This window comes from Osmerus eperlanus, chromosome 4 (genome assembly GCF_963692335.1).
Source record: "Osmerus eperlanus chromosome 4, fOsmEpe2.1, whole genome shotgun sequence".
NCBI classification, from domain to species: domain Eukaryota; kingdom Metazoa; phylum Chordata; class Actinopteri; order Osmeriformes; family Osmeridae; genus Osmerus; species Osmerus eperlanus.
In genome coordinates this window covers 14,168,095-14,192,095 of record NC_085021.1, presented here as the reverse complement: position 1 = coordinate 14,192,095, position 24,001 = coordinate 14,168,095, and the positions used below count along the sequence as shown (strand labels likewise).

Here is a 24,001-nt window from a genome sequence, read left to right as displayed (position 1 = left end):
ATTCCGGAGAATTCCTAGTTTTTCTTTTCCTGAGCAGTGTCTGTTTATTTCTCTGAAACACATCATGTGATTTGATTCCTTTGAGGGATCAGTGCACTGGTGTCTTTAAGCATTGTTAAAGAGCAGAGTATAATGGTCTGTAGAAGCACTGCTGGGCTCCAAAAGTGAACCCCTAATCGAGGGAAGTCATCTACGAAGCCAGGGTGATCTGGATGCTAATTGGACAAGCCATGATTTAGTGGGGAAGTGAGTCAGGACAATCAGGGCTCATGGGTTCAGCAGCTACATGGGGTACATTTTGACCATTGCCAGAAGTGTATCACAGAGGAAACCTGGAATGCTTTCAAAATCCATCTTGGAATCTGAGTAGTTTAAAACTACTGCTTCAACTGAGCCCGACCCTGGGAATAACTTCTATTCCGGCTAATCTTTGCCCCACTAGGAACTCCTGTTCTGTAGGTTCCCCATTGTGCAACCTGCGGTCTAACCCCTCCAAACTGCTGAGCCAGCAGAACTCATTCTCATACAAACTTATTTTTCATTGCTGGGAGACATCTTTGGGCCTTGCAATGGCTACTCTGCCACCGGTCGTTCCCCAGGATGTGCGGTTATAGGCAGCAGCTTGGCGCTTGCAGGAGAGGGAGGCGCAGTGGCACAGAGACCACCAAGCATGTCGGTAGTCATTACATTCAGCCTCAGTGGGGGTCAGGGGTCAGGAGAAGCGCGTGCAGGAAGCTCCCAGCACAGAGCTGTCTGTATTCCCAACCGTGTACTACGCCCACTCCTTATGCCGCTGGAGGCATGTGCTTACTTCTCCCTATCATTCAGTTTCTCACTGACTCTCACTTTCTTTCTCACAGATCATCTTGTGCCTTAAATCAACCACTAGACACTTTAAGTGAAAGAATCATTCAAGACAAAAATTATGAATGACTTTAAACTATTTAGTTCTCTTAGATCTGTGAAGGCTGTGAAGGCTTTCAAGACAGGCACACAACATTTGTTTTGTTATTCAGATAGGGACCGTTCATCAGCTCACAATTTCAAAAGCTGTTACTGAATCAGGTTAAATATTTCTAAAATAACAAAACTGTAGTTACAGGTCAGGAGAATGATATGATGGAATGTTGTAAGATTCATTTCTGTCATAATTCATGAACAGAGTAAAGACATTATGACATTTTGGTTTTGCTATCTGGTGATAAAGGTTAGTGATTGTCTTTTACAACTGGTATTGATGAGTGGTCAGATTGTCAAAATGGAATGTATTGTTCATTGTTATTCACACATTTGAATTCAGCACACATATTGTCATTGCTTAGATGTAACTGGGATTGTCTTCCACCATGCAGTGCTGCCTGAGGAGCAATAACATAGATGGCATGGTGCCAAAACCTGAGCAACAACTAAGCAAATACAGGCCACTGTGTCAAAATAATTGCAGACATTAAGCTTATTTTGCTTTGTTTGTCTTGCTACTTGAACAAAGCATTTAATTCAAGGACTGACACCCTATGACATATTCATATACACATAGTAGGTCAAGTGGCATTTAATCTCTGTGAGTGTTTGCTCCACATGGAACTCGAAAATAGGATTCTTTAAGAGCAAACAATCAATGATGCTTTCAAACCAACGATTCAAGCGTAGAGGGAAATACAATATTTAAAGTGACCTACATAACATGGAATATTTGCAGACTGCTCCCATCTGGTTCAAGTCCATCTGTGGTTCTTAAAGATGCTGTATATCTCAGAAAGGCTCCTTGAAAGGCACTTTTAGAGGTTCACTGCAGGGGGCTGTATTTAATGAGTTCATTAATCTTTTACTGTCCATGGCAGACAAAGGAGAAACCTGACTCACCGTCTTCGCGACACTTCTGAATGAATGCATCAACACCACTCTCTCCATAGTTGCCCTCGGATGCCACGGTGGAGACGTAGTTCCAGTGCATGGCTTTGACAATGTCCACCATGGCCTGGGCCTGGTAGGTGTCTGGGGGCACCACTCTGGAGAAGAAGTCGTAGCGTGTGTTATCACTCAGCTCGGGAGCAGTGGAGGCATAGCTCACCTGAGGGATCTGAAAGAAAGAGAGAGGGATGGAGGGATTTCAGGTCTTCACATTACCATATTAGATCACATCCTCAACATAGCACTGCCATTTGTTCATAAAAGAGCCTTGCGCAAGGAAAAATTCAAACACAGTCTGTGTCACAGCAGCCTGCAGAAGTGAGAGTGTTGTTTCAGAGGGTGCAATGATCGTCATGAGATTACTGCTGTTGATGTTTAAAGTGTTATACCATTCATGCCCTGGGGCTAATCAAGGAGCAGAAAAGCTGTTAACGATTCAAAACTTAATTCTCACAGACATGATGTGATTCATTTGTGGGTGAAATGTATCTTTTACAGACAAGTGGCTTTGTTCTGGCAATTGTTCTAACACATTTAAAGTACCTCGTTAAAGCACATTATTATTTTCCTGTTGGCATTCACAAAAGCATCATAGCCATTTAATTAAGTAAACAACAAAGGAAGTAATACAGGTTATACAACTCTTCCTCTCTTTTGTATGTATATTTATTCAGAATAAATGCAATAATCATATAGGAGATGCAGTTAGGCAACATTGACATTACCAGGTATAGCCATATAAAATCAGAGTGAATAATCCCATATCCCAATAATCCTGATGATCCCAACATCACATAGACCTACTGCTTATCCAGACATTATACTTCAGAGATAGCAAGTGAAACTGTGCAAGATTGGGTATCTGCATATTTGTGCTTTTGCTTGTACAAATGCAGTAACAGCTTTTAACCTCCAACTGAGCAAACTGCCATTCCAGAAGTATTTTAAAACAGCCTTCAGCCAAATAGCGATAAGTATACACTATCTCTATTCTTGCTAGTTCAAGTTGTTTCAGATTTATGATTGCCACTGAACTCTGTTCTTGCAGTCTAGTACTGAATTATTTTCGTTGTGAAGTTTGGAAGTTATCTTAGTAGTTTTCATGACATTCAGTAACATGTTTCATGCTACAACATAAAATATAAAGACACACTTTTTATGCTGATGCATTTTTTATTGTTGCCAATTCCCTGTGGCTTATAAATTATTACACTGGACATTCAGAGGGCAAACCCTAGATGTCCTGATTCCAACAATACTACTGTACCTTACCATAGATTATAAAAATACCTCTAGTCAATCTACTTTAGGTCCTAGAAGATGATCATCCAATGGCATCCAAGAAAACTGGACCTCCATACAGAATATAGAATTCCCTAAATGCATTTTAATTTCTAAAATTATGTCCATGAAACACATCACAGAATAAAACACAGTGGATAATAATTCAAGATAAGGGTCTTTCCATATGATATTCACTCAGCTTTACTCTTATCATTTTAAGATGTGACTAAATTAAATTAATCAGATTTCTCTCCAAATGTTGTCTGTCTCTATGCTACAGCCTGAAGGGCTATTGGCATATGCGGTCACCTTGAAGTATCACTGGGGAGAAACTGAAGTATCTAGGGAGGCAGATGCTGCAAAAATGTGATTCATTTTCAGGAGCGTTTTATCACCTTTTTTTTTTCTTTTTTTTACATGGATTACTGTTTTAAGTTGACAAAAGTACCCCATATTCAATAGGTATTTCATTTTACCAGCTCATAGTCATCAAATCAATTGATATGACTTGAATGTCATGACTGGATATAATGTGTGCCCATTTCCACACTGGTTCCTGAAAATAATTAACAGAACTGACTAAATAGACGTGCTTTCATTTTATGACATCTGTGACAAACTCTTTGACTTCCTTTACAGCAATGCATGTTATGTTCTTTTAACTATCATTCTAGAACCTTTTGCACGTCAGAGGGCTGAATTTCCCTGGCACAGCATTGCAGCATGGTTCACCTGTCCAAACCATGAGCTTACCAGCAGGCCCTCCACTGCCAGCTGACTGCAAGAGAACTAACCTTCTCCCCTCTCCCTCAGCCTCACATTGTGACTGGCTTTGATGTCTTCAGCTGTGGCTCCCCATTGATCCTGAGCATAGTGTGCTCACCCCCGCAGCCAGAACTAGAGTACAGACAAGCTGTACCTGCAGTCCACAGCCCCTACAGCCAGCCCAACCCAGTATCACGCATTCTCTCGCCCGCTCCTCCTCTACTGCAACCATGTATCGGTTCAATCATGCAAAGGAGCAAGGCTGTCTCTCATCAGGTGGCACTGTCAATAAGAGGTACAATTTGGTTGAGCACCACATGTTCTTTTTAGTAAAGTTCTCAAAAAAATTGTCCAATCATACAAATCAGTTTAAAGAGTAAATCGTTTTTATCAAAATGTGAGACAAATATAGCCATGTATGCTCCGTGCATCCACTGTCTTCTACTTTGTACATTGATGGCACTTCTTTGAGCATTGTGTTTCATGTGGAATGAGTCATAGGATAGGATAAAAATGTATCAATCATATTCAGCTTTGTAAGCTCGACTCTCTGGCCAGAACTAGAGACAAGTCGTGCAGTGCTAATAGGCCACAGTGTTCCTGGTAATTGGGATGCTCATAGGGACAGAAAGCCCAGCCTGTGTCTGCGGCACGTGTCCAGTGTGCTCCCTAGGGACTGGCATGGGTCAGCAGGCTTGTTGGTTAAACAGCTGTCTCTGACAGCAAGCCAGAGAAGGAGGCTGGAACTATCATGCAGAACACACACTCAAGGTACATCACACCCTTAAACTTTCTCTACTTCAACTCACTGTACCCACTACTGTATTTGGAGTGCTCTTTCTACTTTGAAGGACGGGGTAACATGGTTCACATTTTTCTATGCTTTGAAGTCATATGAAGGGCTCTGTCTATGTGCTCATTCTTTTGGCGATGATTAAGGTTCTGTGGAAGGCACAATACGTGACTTATATATCTACCTTCAGAGAATAAACAGCTGCAATCAAATCAAAAGCATTTTTATGTCAGGCTATTACCTTCTGCCTCCATAATCACATGACCTAGAAGGTCTTTTAAGATTAAAAGGCCATTTCTTTCAATAATATTTTTTCTGTTATTTTTCCCAAAAGAGAAAGTAAATCAACGTAACGCAAAGGATTAAAAAACAACACCACCACATGGCTTGTCACATCACATCTCCCTGTGGTGTCACCCACCAGGTTCAGCCAGGCTCTCATCCCAGGGGGTCCAAACAAAAATAACACATCACACAGAATCCCTTCTCAAAACATCCTGACAGTACTAGGAGTCAGGTGGCTGAGCGGTTAGGGAATTGGGCTAGTAATCCGAAGGTTGACGAATCCAACGTCATTCGTGCCAAATGACGTTGTGTCCTTGGGCGAGGCACTTCACCTTACTTTCTTCGGGGGGAATGTCCCTGTACTCACTGTAAGTCACTCTGGATAAGAGCGTCTGCTAAATGACTAAATGTAAATGTAGTACTCGTATGCTCTGCTTTTAATATATTGAACCCCTAGAGTACAATACACTGATGGCTGATCCAGACAGAAAATGGCTGATTTCATTTAGTAATCAGTTACAAAAAGTTTTGTAACTGTAGTACTTAACATCTAAAATGTTGAAATGGGATTCATACCCTCTAGTGATACTGTAACTATCCATATCAGTAATATGGCCTGAGGTTCAGTGAATATGCCCCAAATGTCATTTTTTACATGAAGGATATTCTTTTCTGTATCTATCACAGAGTTCCATCATCCAGTTAAGAACAGGTCAAGCAAAGCTTATCATGGTTTTGTTTCTCAGAATTCTACCACTCTGGAGAGCTGTGATAGTCCGGAACAGGCGTGTGTTCTGTAAGGGAACACTGTAAACTTCTTCACTTTGACTCAAGAAATTGCATTCCCAAGCCAACTCCCCTTCTGACCTGCCACAGAACATGAGTTGACGCAAAATAAAAATCCCTGTGTTTTGATAAAATACTGTTATATAGCATGCACAGCCTCCGTGGAACAGCACAGATGTTTAGGTGTTCTCCTGTACTCAGAGCTCCTACTGACACGGCAGAACTCCATTCCTTAAAATGTGTCGACATAATAGCTTTCTTCCTTAGAATTCCTTAGAATTTCAAAAGAAGGAGTCTCTCCCTCTGATCTCATTAAGACTAAACTAGTTTTATGACCTGTCGGACCAAATTCCGCTGACCTGATCCCCTTACACACTGCTAACAGATATGTCAGTCTTGTTTGGCATACATGACTAGAACTGTATTGTGGGGAAGAAACACTATAATGTTTAATTCCCAGGTTTATACAGATGATTTAATCTGCACCACTCCACCCCATCTCATCCATTTGGTTCATAAAAGGCTTAACGGCAATAGGTACAATATTATTTTGATCAAATCACCCACTTTGAATAAATGTAGCTTTAACAAAGTCCAAAGGTTAATTTGGCACAACATCAATACAAGGTAATGATGCTCATTAGAAGTGTGCCAAAATATTAAATCATACATCTGCAAAGCATGTGTATGTCTGCAAAGAAACTCTTCCAGGGTCAGGCCATGGCTGTGACTCGAGGTGGGTAGTATAGCACATAGGGATTCTGCCAGACACCCCCATTTTCTGTTAGACTGTGATTTCACCTGATCCCTTAGGCTGGAAGGCTCCCTGTGGAGGGGCAGCAGTCACCAAGGTAATGGCGTAGGTTCTTTTTTCACGATGAAGTTTTACACCTGTCTGTCAGCTCAAGTTATTAGCAAACCCTGTCACGGCCAGTCTGCTCTCACAGGAGCCCTGCAGAGCTACACACCACAGTCAACAAAGGTCCCTATGCTGCAGGGATGCAGCCCTCAGACACCACAGAGCAGCCACAATTCAATTAAGCAGCCACCAAGGAGAGCTTCTAGGTGAGATTCAAGGTCTCCCCAGCATGTTGTTGACACACAGTGAGGGACATGTGTGAAAGGACTAAAGTTTCAACAACTATGAAGAATAGCCTTGGGAATACATATGAAGATGCATTCTTGGACTTGATGTTGTGACCCTGTAGTTTTCTAAAGCCATTGCAATAGGACTGTTGGCACATCTTTTATTAGGGTTTATACACATCCACAATCTAATTGTATTCTAATATAAATTCCCACGTGATGTGAGCTAACAAAAACACCCCAAATATTTAAGAAGGGTATATTTCTCGCAGTCATTTTTTCTAATCCTCTAAGCAGCAATGTCTTGCCTTTAAATGTCTTGTTTGAGTCAGCAAAGCACATAACAGGAACAGACACACAACAGGAACACATATTCAGTAGGTGACCCAAGACCCTGAGACATCTGTGCATGTGTTTCTACTGTTACTCCTCCTTGATCCTACATGCCACCAGTGACCTTGCGGTAAGTAACTACTTTGAAGTCCGGCAACAACAAAAAACAATGAAAGTACTAAAATGAAATGGCAATGGAAAAGTTAAGGGATGTAAATGAAATGTCTGAACAAAAGGGGACACCTCCCTCAACAGATAATTTGCACCTCTTGGCTGGGGTCTATAATTAATAGGTGTTCCACTTGAAAAGTGGTAGAGTGGTTTTGCCGTGCATATATCACAGGAGACATTCTGTGAACACCAATATTTCTTCTTGAGCTGTGAAAAAGTCTGAGGTCCTTGTTTCTCTTCCTTTTAAACATTCTATGATATTCATTGTACTCTGAAAGCCTACTTCCCATGCATAAAAAGGCAATGGAAATTTGTGTGAAGGAATCTGATTCTTATGAATGTGAAGTATAATATTTAATTTATTTTAGTAACATCCCATATACACTCGAAATGGGAAATTTAGGTGGAATACAGCAATTACCCTATGCTACAATAACAGTGATTGTATACAATTACACCGTTTATTATTTGTACTGAGTCAATGACAGCTGGGACGATATTAGTCATCACTGCACACATGTAAAGAGTCCTTGAGATGCTGGTTCATCACTGTGCTGGCTCCCGTGGAGGTGCACCTGCAAGTTCATTATTCCCACTGTTAACTGGGAAGATGAGAATGCTCAAGTACTGTAATAGAAAACATTACTAGACATGACCTGCCCGAAAGCTCATCTTTCTCCTCCCTACTTTAAAATGGCAAAAAACAAAGCAGAATAGGTTTGGAAGAAAACACCTATTCCTGAGGTAGCCTGTATTACCACCAACACTCATCAAAGTGCATACCATCATTCCTGTGACTAGAGGGGATTTACAGGAAAGTACAACAAGAAATGGTCATGTCTCAACAACTCTGTCACTGCTCAGTCAGTCTCCAACTCATATGCTGTCTTATGGGACAACAGTGTTGACATGATAAAGAAAATGGCATATGATGCTGTATTATAGGGAGGTGAAGTGACTTGTTAATCAGCAATTGTTATTTTCTCTTGTATTTTAAGAAAGGAAATGTATGACTAAAGCAAACCAAACTTCTGATATATATTAAAACGTATGTCTGTTCTTGAAAATATTAATTTTTCTAATTGAGGCCATGTTCCAGATCTCATTTACCACAAGTGCCTCCCAAGAGTCTCTCATCCCCCCCAATACTGTTGTATTTATTTTTGAGACTACATCTGTTGATTCTGTCTTTTCAGGTGAGTTATTGCAGATCTTGAAGACTTGATTGTCCATGATCTTCAAGGTAATTGTACAAGTCTCATCCTAGACTGTGACAACTTGAAGAATACATGGGAAGATGAATGAAACTTCAGAAGATGCTCATGTAATGGACATGTAAACTATACAGTACATGCTCCTGTATGCAGAAGGTTATTGTTTCATGGCTTACAGTCCCTCTGAATAAGATGAGAAACACTCATTCAAACTATATTGTATCGGATTACACACACTTGCTCACAAGTTGCTCACACAACACATATTCTGACGCATTTTACATGCAGAGTGTACTGTTTTGTGTCTCTGAGGGTAAAACAAGATAAGAATTCATTTTCCATTCTGGCTGAGTGGGCTGTTTCCATTTCATTTTCCCCCTTTGTCATAAATACATACCTCATTTTTCATACAGCCTTTACAAAAATACGAATGCTGGGAAGGATTTTAGCCTGGCACTTATTTTTTCCCCCTAAAAGCAACTCCTTGCTCTTCCATACATGGGGGTGTTCTTCTATTGGTTAAGCAATGACAATCATTAATTTGTGCACTGTCAACTGTGATTAATTATATCATTACAGACTGAATTCTTACTGCTGTTAAACATGCACATTTCTATCCCAAATACCAGGGATGGTCTTAGATAAGGTTAAAATGTTTTATTAATTAATGTCAGACACAATAATTCACTGTTTACAACAAAATGTGATGGGAACATGTTAAAGTACAAATAATGCTAAGACTCCTGCTTTTGGTCCAATGGATTTTAGCATCTTGATTAACTTGCCAAAAGAACCTTTGGTTTATCAGATTTCATTGTTGAAGAGCAAAAGATAGGAAAAAGAAAGAAGCATTTCATGAATCTATCAGTCGAGAACTACAGAGACAATATTCAGAGTTGAAAATCCCTCAGTTTGAAGTATCTGATATAAGCCGTTGAAATATGTCCCTTTCATACATGAGGTGATGGCAGTATTGAAATATATGATATAATCTGAACTATAATGAATTACAGTTTTTAATTCAAATTCCCTTGCCGTGACACTTTCTTTGTCTATTCCCAAGGCAATGGGCCTTTTCTACTGCAAATGTTTGAATAAATTACACAAAGGGAAAGACGTAAATTAAATCAATGTTTTTGAGTGAGAACAATCCCTCTTCATGCTAGCTCAGTATTAGTGCTACAGTACACGATATTCTAGACACTCAGCCAGAACCTTCCGTTCCTCAGAGCCTTTTACCTACGGTAGATCCTGATCCTCACATCTCAACACCTACAGTGGATCATAACAACCATGAGAAATGGGAGCTGCTTCACACTTAACCAAGCTGTTTTTTGTCTCCTACATGAAGTAACAGGAGTTGATTATTCAAGGTAGCAGCCTACAAACTACTACAGTCTACTGAGATGTTTAGCATCAGTAAGGTTATAAAATGTCTATGTTGTTGCACTAAATTGTAATGCCTGTACATTCACAGAAGTGTACATTAGAAGGCAGGAAAACATGTAAATTACACTTCTTGTGGGAACAAGATGAGTAAAACATTTCCAAGGTAAATGCCTGCAGTCCCAATAAATATTTAATATTAAAATTACTTTACTGTCACATTTTACACTGTCTAATTAGAATTAGTACTTAAAATGAGCAACCAGGCTGGTTGCCTCATAGCGAATGAGAACACCTAGTCACTGGTCATTTGCTAATCATTTAGTCATTTAGCAGGGGCTCTTATCCATAGCAACTTACAGTAAGTACAGTAACATTCCCCCCAAGGCAAGTAGGGTGAAGTGCCTTGCCCAAGGACACAACGTCATTTTGCGCATTCAGACAATTACAAAGACATTATTAGATTGTGATTCCAACTACATGTTGGAGCCTGTAACATTTAATACCAAATATGGCATTGTTTTCCACAATTAGACACTCCTGAAACATCTTGTTTATGTGCTTAATAAATAATTACTCACAATAGCATGATAATGTGTCTTGTGCGTAAATGTATATAAAATTATGAATGTGTTTCAGATTGTATCTTTGGAGGGAAGTGATGAGTGTAGCTGGAGAGGTCTGGTCTGTGGAGGTGCCGTTATAGCAATGGTCTTGGCTGATATGAAGCTTTGTTCTCATGGAAAATTCTTACAAACAGCTTTGGCCACCTGCTACTGGGTGAAAGGGTAAATAGATCTGAACTAAAATAGCACTAGCAGCTATCTTCTGACTAATTACTGTTGTGAACTGATAATGGAAAGTGTGACAGAGCTTCAGACAATTCAGTCAACATGACTAATAGGACAATAAATGCCAATTTAAGACGGAAGATGTACAATATTATTATTTCTCTCTTATGGACCGACCATCACAAAATTCTGTGAAATCTATTTAAAGCCCTGTTCAGCTTGATGAAGTCTTGATTTGTGTAGACAGAATAGCTGGCTATGCTCTGTTAGTCTGTACATCTGGATCTCTCACAGCATGATGAATGGAGATAGGATATTGATGGGAGACGGGGTATGATCAACATAAGTGGGCCCCAGCAGTGGGATAACAAATGCAAGTTAGACACAGGGAGCTGCACGCGGGAGTGAAAAAGATCCCTGTTGAAAGGGCACTATCTGCTCCTTAACATCGAGTTGATTGATTTTTAAAGAATATAAATACATGTCATTTGACAAGCCAAATTCCACACAGTACATGGTGAGGACAAACGTGGCAGATCACTAATACAGTACCTAGAATTTCAACATATCATAACACAAATCACAGCAATGTGAATGCCCCCCTCTCAGAGAATAACACTAAACTTGCACAGTTTAAGACAAAAAGTCAATACATTCTCTCAACCTGGCAGTGAGAACATTTGCTATCGTTAAAGACTTAATAAACCTCTTTACAAAAAATAACACGTTCAGTGTTCCCTTAACCCATGGCAGCAATTATCAACATAGCCAGTACTCTTATTCAACAGACAAGCATCTGGCTGCAACCCCAAATACTTGACTAATGTTCCTGCTCCATGGAGGAGAACGTGTTTGTGATCTTGCAGCACTCAGCAGCTTCCTATGGATGTGTTGCCTGGTAGTGCTGCTGACATTAAAGCCTGCATAGGTTGTTACCCAAGTAACAAGTGCAACAACAAAATTGGTATATTTGCAAATTGAGCAAAATTCTATAGTTTCATTCTTACTTGGGAGAAGCACTCCACACCTGTGTAACATAGTCCAATGCATCTATATCCAGAACTTGGACTGAAGAAATTTGAATTTCTGGATAAACATTGCGTATGGAGACATTCATTCACATACAGAATGGATCAATAATGAAGTAAACGATAAGTCCTGCTATCTCACATACCCCTTGCAGTTTTACATAAAAGGTAATTGAAGAGTGGCCAGTGTAAGGGAGGAAATGGACAGTTTAGTATTAGCCCTGTTGTCTGGTGCCTTCTATGATAATGATTGAATGACCAATTAATATTGCAGCCCATGTTCTAATAAATATATGTTTACAACTACAGAAAAAATTTGACAATTTCCTTGTAATAATATGATAAAATGAATTATATTTCAGTCTATTAAACACAGATATTACATTGATAAATTTGAGTTTTCAAACTGCTTGAAGAATTTGACTGATGCAACAGATTTGAAGTCACAGTTATTTTGTATCCATTCAGTAAAAGTCTATCTCTGTTCTTCACACCCCATATATAATGCATGCAAATTCTGACGTGTGATGTATCTCTTTGCAGATAAACTACTCATACCTTCAGGGCTTCCCATTTCAGGAAAAATATCACAGCTCAGCAGGACACTGCTGAAATATTGCTGCAAATAAGAAAGTGATGCAGAAACAAGGTGGAGGGTGAGTAGCTGGTGAGGCAGGAGTAGCCCCTTCTCCCCGGGAGCCATTTCATTACCCTGCCTTGACAACATCTACAGCACAATAAGCCCAATGTGAGGGAAGATATAAGCTCACACAGGTCACAGGGTCGACACGGACCTCCTCTGATAAATGCTGAGACAGGGTGCCTGGGTGAAAAGCCACACACAACACAGCCACAGGGGGTCTTTGGGGTCACAGACTGAATTATATCACTTCACATACCTTTTTATATAGACTTGTGAAAACACCACAAACCCAGTTTTTTTAAAGATGAAGCATCCACCTACAGAATATATGCTTCATTTTGACTACTGTTTGTGAAAACTGATTAAAGTCCTAGGAAAGTTGATTCTGAGATTGGAGATTTTTTCAGAAATAGCAACTACAGTAATACTTGAAATGTGAGGGGTAGGATTCTGTATTTGAGAAAAATGATACATATTCTCTAGAGTCAACATGGAGCTTATAAAATGAGCAGACTGCTGGTTTTGATAGTTTTTTGTGGGGCATATCGTTGACCGAGAGGTAAATTAATGACCTCCCTGGAGAGTTGGGACTGCGTATGGGGAGACTTATAATAGAGCACAGGGATGGAGAAGGCTGTATGATATCAGCATGTGTGTGCCTCTCATTGGTTTCACACTGAACCAACAAAGACTTCAGAAACTCTCTCTAGTCTTATAAGTGTGTTTATACTGTAGATTACATAGATTTATATACAGTTTAACTCAATTCGGTCTTCAACGTTTTATTGAATTCCAGTGAACGTCATCTTAAAAGATGAAGCAATTCTATTCTATTCTATTATACTCTCTTATGTAGTGTTCTACATACCTCATACATGCAAATTCTGCAGCTTTTACACCACCTGGCCCAAGCCAAAGAACAAATATCAGCTGTTTTGTTTAGAGTCTGGAAACACCATCCAGTGCATCCAGTCCCAAAGAAACCTTCTGTAGTTCTTTCCAATGCATGATGGCATCAAGCAAGTCTGAATCTAATCTCAATGAGCTTTGTCTCAATACCCACTTCAAGGGAATACAGACAAATCAATATAACAGAGGGTGGGGAAAGAAGAACATTAAGGAGAAATATTTTCAAAAAGCAGAAAGAGGCCAAGAGACATGCAGCAAATGAAAAACTGAAAGTAGAGTCTCATTAAGTATCTCTGCACCCAGTGAGCACAGCAGCACCTAAGTGGCCCCTGAAGAAAGGTTATCTTGTCTTATTTCCATCCCCTGTCATGGACTGCCAGCAGTTTAAGTGCTCCCCTGATGTCCCAGTGGCACCAGCCAATCTGAACCTGCTTACATTGATTCTGATCACAGCACATTGATTTAATGCATACCGCAGACACTAATCCGCATTATTAAGCGTACATAGGGAACTCTTGTGCAATGCAAGAATGGCTTTGACTAAACAAATACAATGAGGGGCTTTGTTGGAATATAGATTAGTTAAGCAATTGTTAGGATACGCTTTGTGTGGACTTAAAATGCAGCATCAGCGAGCACATTTTGAACAGTGGAGGGTGCAATAACCTGTGCCTTGCAACTCAAGGGTCCCAAGTTCATGACCCCCCCAAGTACTACACTTTCAGTTATCGATTTTTATTGGAGTAAACCTATCCCTAAAAAATTTATAATGGGATGTTGTGTCGACTTAACACACAGGACCAACACATGTATCATCGATACCTATTTCTTACTGTGCTCCTCAACAAAATGAGTTATGCCAAATTTTTTATTCCGCTTTTATTCTTCACGGTACACGTCAACCAACTGGCAGACTTTGACAACCCTGGAAACGTTACTGGCATTCAGCATAAACACAGCTGATGAAGAAGTCTGAAACTAGATACAAGCAGAGTTCAGCTGCTCCTTCATGACAAACATCCCTGGAACGAGTCAGCCCTCTTTCAGACAAACATAATACAATACTGTAGGGAAGTTAAAAACAGCAGTTGGTGATTGATGGCAAACATTAGCTGAGGTTTATTTCGCTACTGGCCGTTTACCAACAAACAGGGGTTTTCTAAAGGGATTATGTTATTTTTCATTCTGTGACTTTATTTGCATCTCTGTAATTGCATCACAAGCATGCAATCCATTGACTTCCCCTTTGAATTATCCTGTATGCAAATCAACCAATCAACAGAACAAGGACTGGGGGAGTTTGTGGGAGGTGACATACAATTATAGTAAAGGATGACGGTCTTGGCTGTCATGGATATATTTTGAATGACTCAACAGACATTTTGCTCTCAAAAATATATATTTTTGACCAACATAACAGTTTGATCTGTTTTATCATGTTGGTCTCTGACTTCTGTTATGGACTCGTCAAAATATGTTATGGATTTGTCAAAGGTTTATTGCAATACTAAAGTAATCCATGTTCCATAGATAATTATTTCAATATTGACAATAAAGCACTTGCCTCACATTAATGGAAATCCAAGTCGACAAAGCACTTGTAGGTGATTAAACTTGACCTTTTCTTTAAAGCCAGATCGATCATCTCAAACTCACTACCCAAGCTTATCGATATGCCACCAAAGGCAATGGCCCCTCCAAAGAAAGGATTCTCCTGGAACATTTTTCTGAGAATCTCAGTTCTTCCACAAAGCAATGCACTTCAGGTAAGGTCCTCTATTGTTCTGAAGCATTTGAGCAAAAACTGCAGATTCTCTGAGGAACAATGGTGGAAGATGAAGGTCAGTGTCAAATGTGTCATTGCTAGGCTGGGGTAAATGCTCTTCAGACACACACAATAATGGATAATTGAGATTATCCATTATTCAAAGAACTAGCAAGTCTGGTTACAGGCTTCTTGGGAAAACACAGACAAACCATTTTATAAAATATTTTATTTTGCATTACAATAGTTCTTTGAGAGATGCTTGGATTATCTATTGATGTGCTTCTCAAGGTAAGTGTTTCTATTAAGTTTCAGCAAAATCATCAAAATCTCTTTGTGCAGACCACTGCAAATGGATACTGAGGTACCATTCCAGTAAATAGTATGGGACAAAAGAGGGAAAAAACCTTAGCAAGCACCAGGAACAATAATTCTGACAGCCTTAAATTTAATTATTTATGTATGCTTAAACTGACCTTTATGTGAACCTATAAACATTTAACTTTCTGTTTATTTCAACAAATTGCTCTTCAGCTATTTACAATCCTCTCAGATATGGTAGTCGACCAGTGGTGAACATTATCTATCCAGCAGCCGCACAGGAAAATTGCGACTTTAACAAACTTAGCATGAGAATGACCACGCTGGTGGAGGTGGTTGCAGATGGAGTTTGTGACCTCAGAGCTCTGGGTTTGAGGAACATGTGGGAGATCCCATCCCCTCAGAGTCCACTAAGAGCCTGTCAGACTTTCAGATTTTTCATTAACACAAAGGAAATCTGTTACATCAGCAAGGGTTGTGGTCTTTTTATTTTATATTTTGTATTTTTTGATATATATATATATTTTTACATAAAAACAAAAAAACACAATGAGACAAATATCTACAAACATGTATGGAACAACAATACCAAACAGTTGACAGAACACAACAAGGGATGGGGGAAGGGTGCAAGGATGACACTTTAAGGCAGCAGACTATTACATAGACATGATATTAAGCAGAAATAAGTTAGTTACTGTGAAACATGAAACAGGAGAGCCTACGAATACCCCAGCAGAAAAGCTGCGCGCTCCATGCTCAGCAAGTCCTTATAATCCCTCAGCCATGATTGCTTAGTGAAGCAAGCTGGTTTGCGTTCCTTCCAATTTAGGAAGATGAGTCTCTTTGTGGCCAAACAGCCCAGGGTTGTGGTCTTGAATAAAAACAACAAGCCCTGAGAAGCTGAGCTGGGTTACATAACTTCTCTTCATCAATACTGTCAGCGTTACATCACCCAGCTACGATGGTCTCCATCCTGGTGGTTCTCTGACTCGATGCATGCTCAAGCTAAACCTGCTTAAACGGCTAACAATGTTGATCAGAAGAAAAGGGAATATCTGAAAGAATGAAAGATATGAAAGAAAATCCTGACGTCTTCAAAACCTTCAAGAAATAAGCTCTAAATGGAAGGATGAGAGAATAGCATTATTGCTTGGGGCAACGCTAGCATCTATAAATGCTGGCAGATAATAATCCTTTGGTAGTCATCAGCTTTGAAAAACAATAATTAGCAACAGGGTGCATTCATATATTCATTAATGTACTCTACAAATCTAGCACCAAAACTGAAGCGTCAAAGTCTGGACTTTCTTACATCTGGAAGGAGAAGCATACTGTATACACAGTTAAAGTTCTTAATCTTCTAAGAAACCAAATTATTCTGAAATCAGTTCAATTAAAAAATATTACACATTGTTATACTCGTCACAAGCATAACATGAAAATGCGTGTAAAATGTGCTGCCTTTCATGTATACTGCCAGGTCTTTCTTGCTGCAGTCATGTAATAGAGCCCATTCCCCAAGTCTCATATTTCTACCCTTGCACACTTTCAAAAGAAGGGAGGCAGGGGGGAAATGAAGGTGTACAGCATCACCTCCATCCATATTATCAGCCCACCGCAGAGTAAGGGATGAGGTGGTTTGGGGGAGATGGAGCTGGTCTGCAACAGTGCTGAAGCTGGTTGGGTAATGGAGTAGTTCAAAGAGATGATTGGAGAGGAAGTTATTTACAGGCAGAGCAGCAAGAAGTGGCAGCACAGTGTCAGGTGCATTACCACTGATTGGTCAGCATCACACATGTGTGTGTGTGCAACCTCCATGTTATAAATGTGGTGCTGATTAATCATAATGGTGATGTAACAGTAAATTCATGGAAGGAAACCATTGGTTAAGACTCAGAAATAGGCATTGCTAGAAATAGCAATTGATGTGGTTGTCCTCCTTTTTGATGTTCATTTCTGATTTGCTTTATCCATTTATTTTACCCAAAAATGCTTTATTGATTAAACTAATACTCCTTAGATGTCTGACAGTCAGTTAAAATCGATGAAGATAACTTTTGTTTACCATAAAATGTAAATTGTCCCCCAAACAGACACAAATAACAATTTAACCCTTGTGTTATCCTCGGGTCATTCTGACCCATCAGTCATTGTGACCCACCGTCGTATTGCGACAACTTTACTGCATACAAAAACAAAGTGAATCATTTTCTTTTAACCATTGGGCTGTCTCAGACCCCCCACATTGCGAAGGTTAAAAGAAAATTATTTGTATTTGTATTGGATAAAATTGGGTAAACACAACGATGGTTCGTTATGAACCTTTGGGTCATGTGACCCGAAGGCAGCACAAGGGTTAAGAAAGAAAAACTTGAATGGAAAGTGTGATTATGAGACACAAAGACAGGTGGAAGTGGTCGCACACATCCTCATCTTTCATCTACACTCTCACTCCCTGTCTTTAGAGACAGGTTCACTCTAAGGAAATCAACAGATTTATTAGGTGGGGTAAACACCAGCAATATACTTTCCCCCTTCATTTACCTCTCCAATATCTCCCCACTGTGACCTTGGTCACCATGATTCCTAAGGTCTGTTTATGGGGACTGGGATGAGAGAGGCAAGAGAGAGAGAGACACAGAGAAAAAGAGAGAGAGAGTGAGGGTGGGTGGGGGCAATCCATGGTGACTGAATCCCTCAACAGCTACAAAGAGCGATGGCTTGCTTGATTACATTTATGTTTGATTGAATTTAGTGCTCCCTGCAGCTAGTATGGAGAGAATGAGAGTATTTCCCCTCCCAAAATATAACAATTCCCCCCCAGGCCATCCATCTGGGGCCTATATGCAGTTTACCACTTTGCCAATTTCACAGCCTCTGTGAGGCTTTCTTTACCTTACTCCCCCCCCCCCCCCCCCACACACACACACACACACACAAACAGCACTAATTTCATTATATAAAAACATTACTTGGAAATGTACAGCAAACAACTGATATTAACTCGTCACATGTGCTTACACTTTGCAGAAGATAATTGATGTATTTGTTATTCTCTGATATTCCTGTCTGAGATGTGAATTGCTATAATTGGAAAGTCGGGTCTAAGAAACACGTTATTTTGGTAATAGATTACATCCAGAGGTGCGTTCTGACAACACATTATATTGGTAATATGACAAACTACACCTGACAAATGGCAGAAAATACCAAGTGCCACTCAAATGGCTGTTATCTGTGAATAAGAGGAAGGAAAACATGGTAAGAAGTATAAAGGGGAGAAGCAAAATGTGCACAACTTTCTCCTGTCATACTGTTTACTGTATTGTTCAGTATAAACCTTTAATATTCTAGGGGGAAGGGAGCAAATAAAAAACGTATATTTCCTTTGATCGCATCAGTCTGTATGGCATGTGCACTCTCAATCTGTCAATCTACACCCAGTCATCTGAGAGGAAGGGGTTTTGCCATCTCTATTTTCCTTCGTATCTGTCTTCCCACAGCTGCACAGGATTTTATGAGGCCTAGAAAAGGCAGTTATGTCACACCCCAAATCAAGAAGAAAATAAATGATGTCTGCTTGAGGTAGGGGTTCACAGTGTGTGGCGGTGGGGGGTGCTATCTGGCGAATGACATGTTCCCCCGGAAGAACAACCACACACCCCCCTCCAATATTTTCCCCTTGTGTGTCTCCAAAGCTATAAAGCTGGATGTTCTTGGTTGCCTTGACATGAAGGGCACAACATAAAAAAAGCACATTAGCCTTGGGTTATAGGTTTCTGATCTGTCTGCCACCACGGGGAGTGTGAAGGTAATGCAAACGTTCACAGGCAATCCAAATGAGGAAAAAGGGATCTGTACCTATTCAGTGCACATTAACTGTGGAATCTCCTGAATCCCAAGATGAATACCATCAGTGTGCTTGGATTCTTTATGTGGCTGTCCAACAGACATACAGCTAACCTTTTAACAACCAAATCAAGATTCGCCATGATAGTAAACGTTCCAGAAATTTGGCCATTCACCAGAAGTCTTTGAACATGGATTTTCAACAATAAATTTGCCTTTCACTTTCGTCTCTTTTGTCAACAAACTCCAGCAAGAGGTTTCTTATCTAACTATGGTGCATGCTCATCTATGTGACTGTTTTTCCTCCTCAAATGCATGACAGGTAGAAGTTATTTACCACAAATCCACTCAGCAGTGTAGATAGCTTCTGGATTTTCTGGAGCTGATGAGCTGAGCTCTATCAGCGCACGTCAGCGACACTTTAGATCCTTTGATCATGTCTCTCTGGAGCCTCCTTGGCTCCCAGCTGGAGATGTTCCTAGTTCCCAGTCTGTGGAGCAATAGCAGGCGCACTATGTCCCCTCTGACTCGATAGCCTCATGGCTAGCCTCATCTGTACAGAGAACCACATGCATGTTGAAGAGATAATGTCAAGACACAGCAGCTTGGGTCCTGTATGAAGTATAATACGACTTTCACAATAAAGAATCTGATGGACTCTACACACCGCCTATCATATAATGTCATGGATTAAGCGGATCATTTGTGCATGGAACAAAGACCTAGTCAACAGTCCTGTACGCCTTCTTACATAAGGGTGAATGTTAATTTATAAACATCTGCTTTACCGTCTTAATTTGTCACATTAATCATTTTCAGTGACTGTGCTCCTGTGTTATTTTTCAGCTGGAGTGACGTGTGGAATGGGCACAGCCTAGACAGGCTGGACCATGGCATCTGGGTAAACAAATGACTCAAAATGAAAAGATCCATCAACTCCAGTGGGGCTTGCAAATATCATGCCGTCAGTCTCAACTGAAATCCATTAGTGCACAGTGATCACATTTTATGTGTTCATGTAACATAAGCAGGCCCAGACTTTTATATATTCTGTTACAAATACTATATACAATATAGTGGTGGTTGTTGAGGGTCGTGTGTAAACTACTTTATCTCTGTTTTAGAAACTCAATGAACGCAGGAACATAGACGAATGGTATACTGTTAAGAGATGCAAACAAAGAGGACATGAAGCTGGCTTTAACAAATCTCTCTGTGCTTGTCTAGCCAGTGAGGGTCAGTAATCAGAAAAACATGTATTATCCATAGTCCTTTGTGTCCAGATTGATGAATGGATCATAAAGGCTGATAAATTCATGTGAAAATGATGTATTGATTTGTTGCAGATATACATGATCCAGCTGCTCATTTATTTTCCAAACACAAAGAAATGTAACTGAAGTTTGATCAAAGACTTTGTCAATGAGGGACTAATGCAGTGGTTGACAGAGTGAGCTGCCAATGTGTCAGTCACGTTTATAAAAGGGGGGGACCTGAATTAGGATGAACACCATTTTTCACAGTGACTGATTGAATAAATGTGCTCTCACAAGGAACTGAGAGAAGAAACAGGATGAGAGTTTTCTCCACAGTGTTTTACATGGTGTACTGTTTCCATGTTTTAGGGTTCAACACCAGAGACAAAGAGGCTGTAGGCAGCTTTCGAATTACAGGGGGCTTGGGGGGGTTTGACCGAATTCGGCCTTAGGCCAAATCCCAATGCTCTGTCTTACCCCTACCCCTTACCCCTAAAAGCCGAATTATACTTCTCCGACTCCGTTACGGACAGACGGACGGAGTCGGACGGATTGGTTGAATTTATAGTACTCCGAAGGCTGTGGGTGCTGAAAACAATTCACCGCCAGAAGAGTAGGTGGCGCAAAGTTTTTTTGTAAGTCGTCGTCGAGTGTTTATTTACCTAGGTTATCGAGAAGTCGGAGCAAATGTACAAATTAGCCGTTTCATCAATAAAATACGTACATTTTCAGCAACTACACTGCCCATTTCTCGTCACATTTTAATTCAGATGCTGATTTACATGTACTGTTTAGCTGAAATATGAATTGTAAAAACTTACAGCAATGGCGGTCAAAGGATTCGTCCTGTTCGTCCTGTTTATCACGGCAACCCCGCCCCTGACGCAAGCGGTTCTTAATACGGACCAATCACAGCCAAGGGGTATCCGTAAAATGACAGACGGATAGTCAGGAAAATCAGGAGGTGCACGTAGAGCTCTCCGAGGGGCTCGGAGAGGGCACGGAGAGGGAATTCCTCGTCGGAGAGGGCGTTCCCTGTGTCCGTCTCCGTAAAAACGGAGAAGTATAAATCGGCCTTAACCCTTAGTTTTGCGCGTTCACGTGAGAGTAAGTGGTGTCCCAATACTCTTTTTGATCGAGGGGTAGGGCTAAGACAAAGGAGTATACACCCCTTAAAACCAAGTGTTTTAGGGAGCTTACTTGAAACCTAGGGGTCGGTGAATCCTGCTCAACCTGCAACAATGGCGGACAGATCGTCCAGAGAGTCCCATAAATGTAATATTTTCGGCTTCAATAATTGATTAAAAAATTATGACAGTCTTGTTTTGTGCTCTACACAGTCCTGTACATGTATTTGCAACCATATTCTTAATTGATTTTTTTTTTTATTATTGCTAGTTTTTTTACGCTAACGTATTGCTGATTTGCACAAAAGTCCTGCATTTCTCTGATTAGCCTTGAATGGACTCCATGCATGTCTACAGTTTTAACTAAACTCCATTAGCAGCGAATTTCATTTGATATCAGTGCATAACACTAACTACTTGCGTTGGAGTCATCAATATACGTAACCGTAACCAAGTGGTGTCTCATTTCACAGGGCTATGTAGCCCTTACCACTCAGTTTCAAGGGCTAAGGGCTAGGGGTAAACTAAGGGGTAGGGGTAAGGGGTAGGGGTAAGACAGAGTATTGGGATTCGGCCTAAGACTTGGAGCCCACCAAAAGAGGTTAAAAAACCAGGTCGGGGGGGTCGATACATTTATATTTCTTACCTGTAATCGTAAATATTACTTTACGCCCTGGAGAAGAAGTTGACCCCCGGATTGCCATTGTATAATTTGTACTCTGGCTGTAGGCCTGTCCATTGGTGTCTCTTTGGAACAGTGGTGTTGTTCTGTACTCTTTCTATATGCAAAAATGGGAATGCAGAAGGGAAAATCTGTCTTGGATACTTTACTTCTCTTTATGTTAATGCCATATATACTGCCACTTACCCCATATAAAGCTTACCAGTTAATTTATAAGTTCCTATGTCAAAAGCAACCTTGGATTTCCTCAGAGACATCGCCAATGCTAGAGAGCAATAAACAACTTCCTATTATTATCCAGAATTACAGCTCATGTCTAGAATATTTCCAGGACTTTACAATCATGCCATATCCAGTTCACAATCTTGAGGCCTCCTACTTTCTTAATTCTTTAATTGAATTATGCTATGAATGTATTCTATGTTTGTCTCGTCTGTGTTTCTTATGCACTGCAACAGCTGTAGAAAGTATATTTGTTAAAGTAGGGCACCTCTCATTAGTCACTACCCAAAAAGCTGCTTGTGGATTCTGCTTTTCATTCACATTTGCATCGCTATCCTCAAACACAAAGCTTCTATCCAGTTCCTTTCCTCCTTTTAAATGCAAGGCCTCTCAGCACATTTTACCAGTTTAACATTTTATCAGTTTCACCTGCCTCCTTTCAGGGCTATTAGAAAAGAAAGAATAGGGCAGTAGGCAGTGGAGCCAACACAAAAATAAAACACCCCAATGCACAATTTATACCCAACGTTATCAGGGTCTATGATGTTGGTCGCAGCAAAAGGATATGGTTATATCCTTAGGATTAGGAATGCACACCCTCATAGAAATGTCATTTGATAGAGCAAGCAGGGACAACGAGTTATAATTACAGTGCACAAATGTTATTGTAATATATGTATACTCATTTAATCATTAAACTTCTGGTCTGTACATGGTAAGCAGAGTGGCCCTTGGGAATGGTTCTGAGGCTTAACAAAACTTGATTTGATTAAATAAACACAGAGAAGGAGAACACAAGTAGGGAGGGGTAAATGTGTTTCAAATATGAGCAAGGGAGAGAGAGATTGTATTTGGAAGAGTGGGGGAGATGTTGTAGTTTAATGGTCAGGATAGCAGGAGGGCCAGGGTTTTGCCCTAGGGGGAATCCAAGATCCTGCAGCTGTCCCTGCACCCTGCTGAGAACACGGGAGAGCCCTGGCCCAGCGAGTCAGCCATCTCCACAGCCGAGCCCTTTCAGTGGCTCCATGTGGGAGTGATAACTCACACTCCACCCAAGGCTGCCAAGGCTGGGCCACTGATCTACAGGAAACAGCACAGTGTCAAACTGAGCTTCAGGGCATATCTACAGCCACATGGACACAGCGTAACTCAGATAATGACACCTCCCAGTCAAACTAGTGTGAGCCAGAGGACCAGTGAACGTTCTGGATAGCAGGACAGCAAGATACTGCTCTTGCTGGATGATGGTTTAGTCCTCAGCTCTTAAAGCGCTTGAAATTCTGGCAGCATGCTGAACCAAAGCATTGCCTGAGTAGCAGTTACCGTTATCTGAACCTCAGTAATACCCTACTGACTAGCTCAAAACGTTTACTCAAAAAATATTTTCCCAT

At 40.4% G+C, this 24,001-nt stretch overlaps 1 protein-coding gene across 1 annotated transcript in view; it reads right to left on the bottom strand.

Annotated features, from left to right (window-relative positions):
• The window catches only part of LOC134018952 (metabotropic glutamate receptor 4-like), a 109,267-nt gene that overhangs the window by 40,254 nt on the left and 45,012 nt on the right, over positions 1–24,001 (bottom strand). Inside the window, exon 3 of the mRNA XM_062459348.1 lies at positions 1,864–2,080. Within this exon, the coding sequence (XP_062315332.1) occupies positions 1,864–2,080 (217 nt within the window). The remainder of the gene's footprint in view (positions 1–1,863; positions 2,081–24,001) is intronic.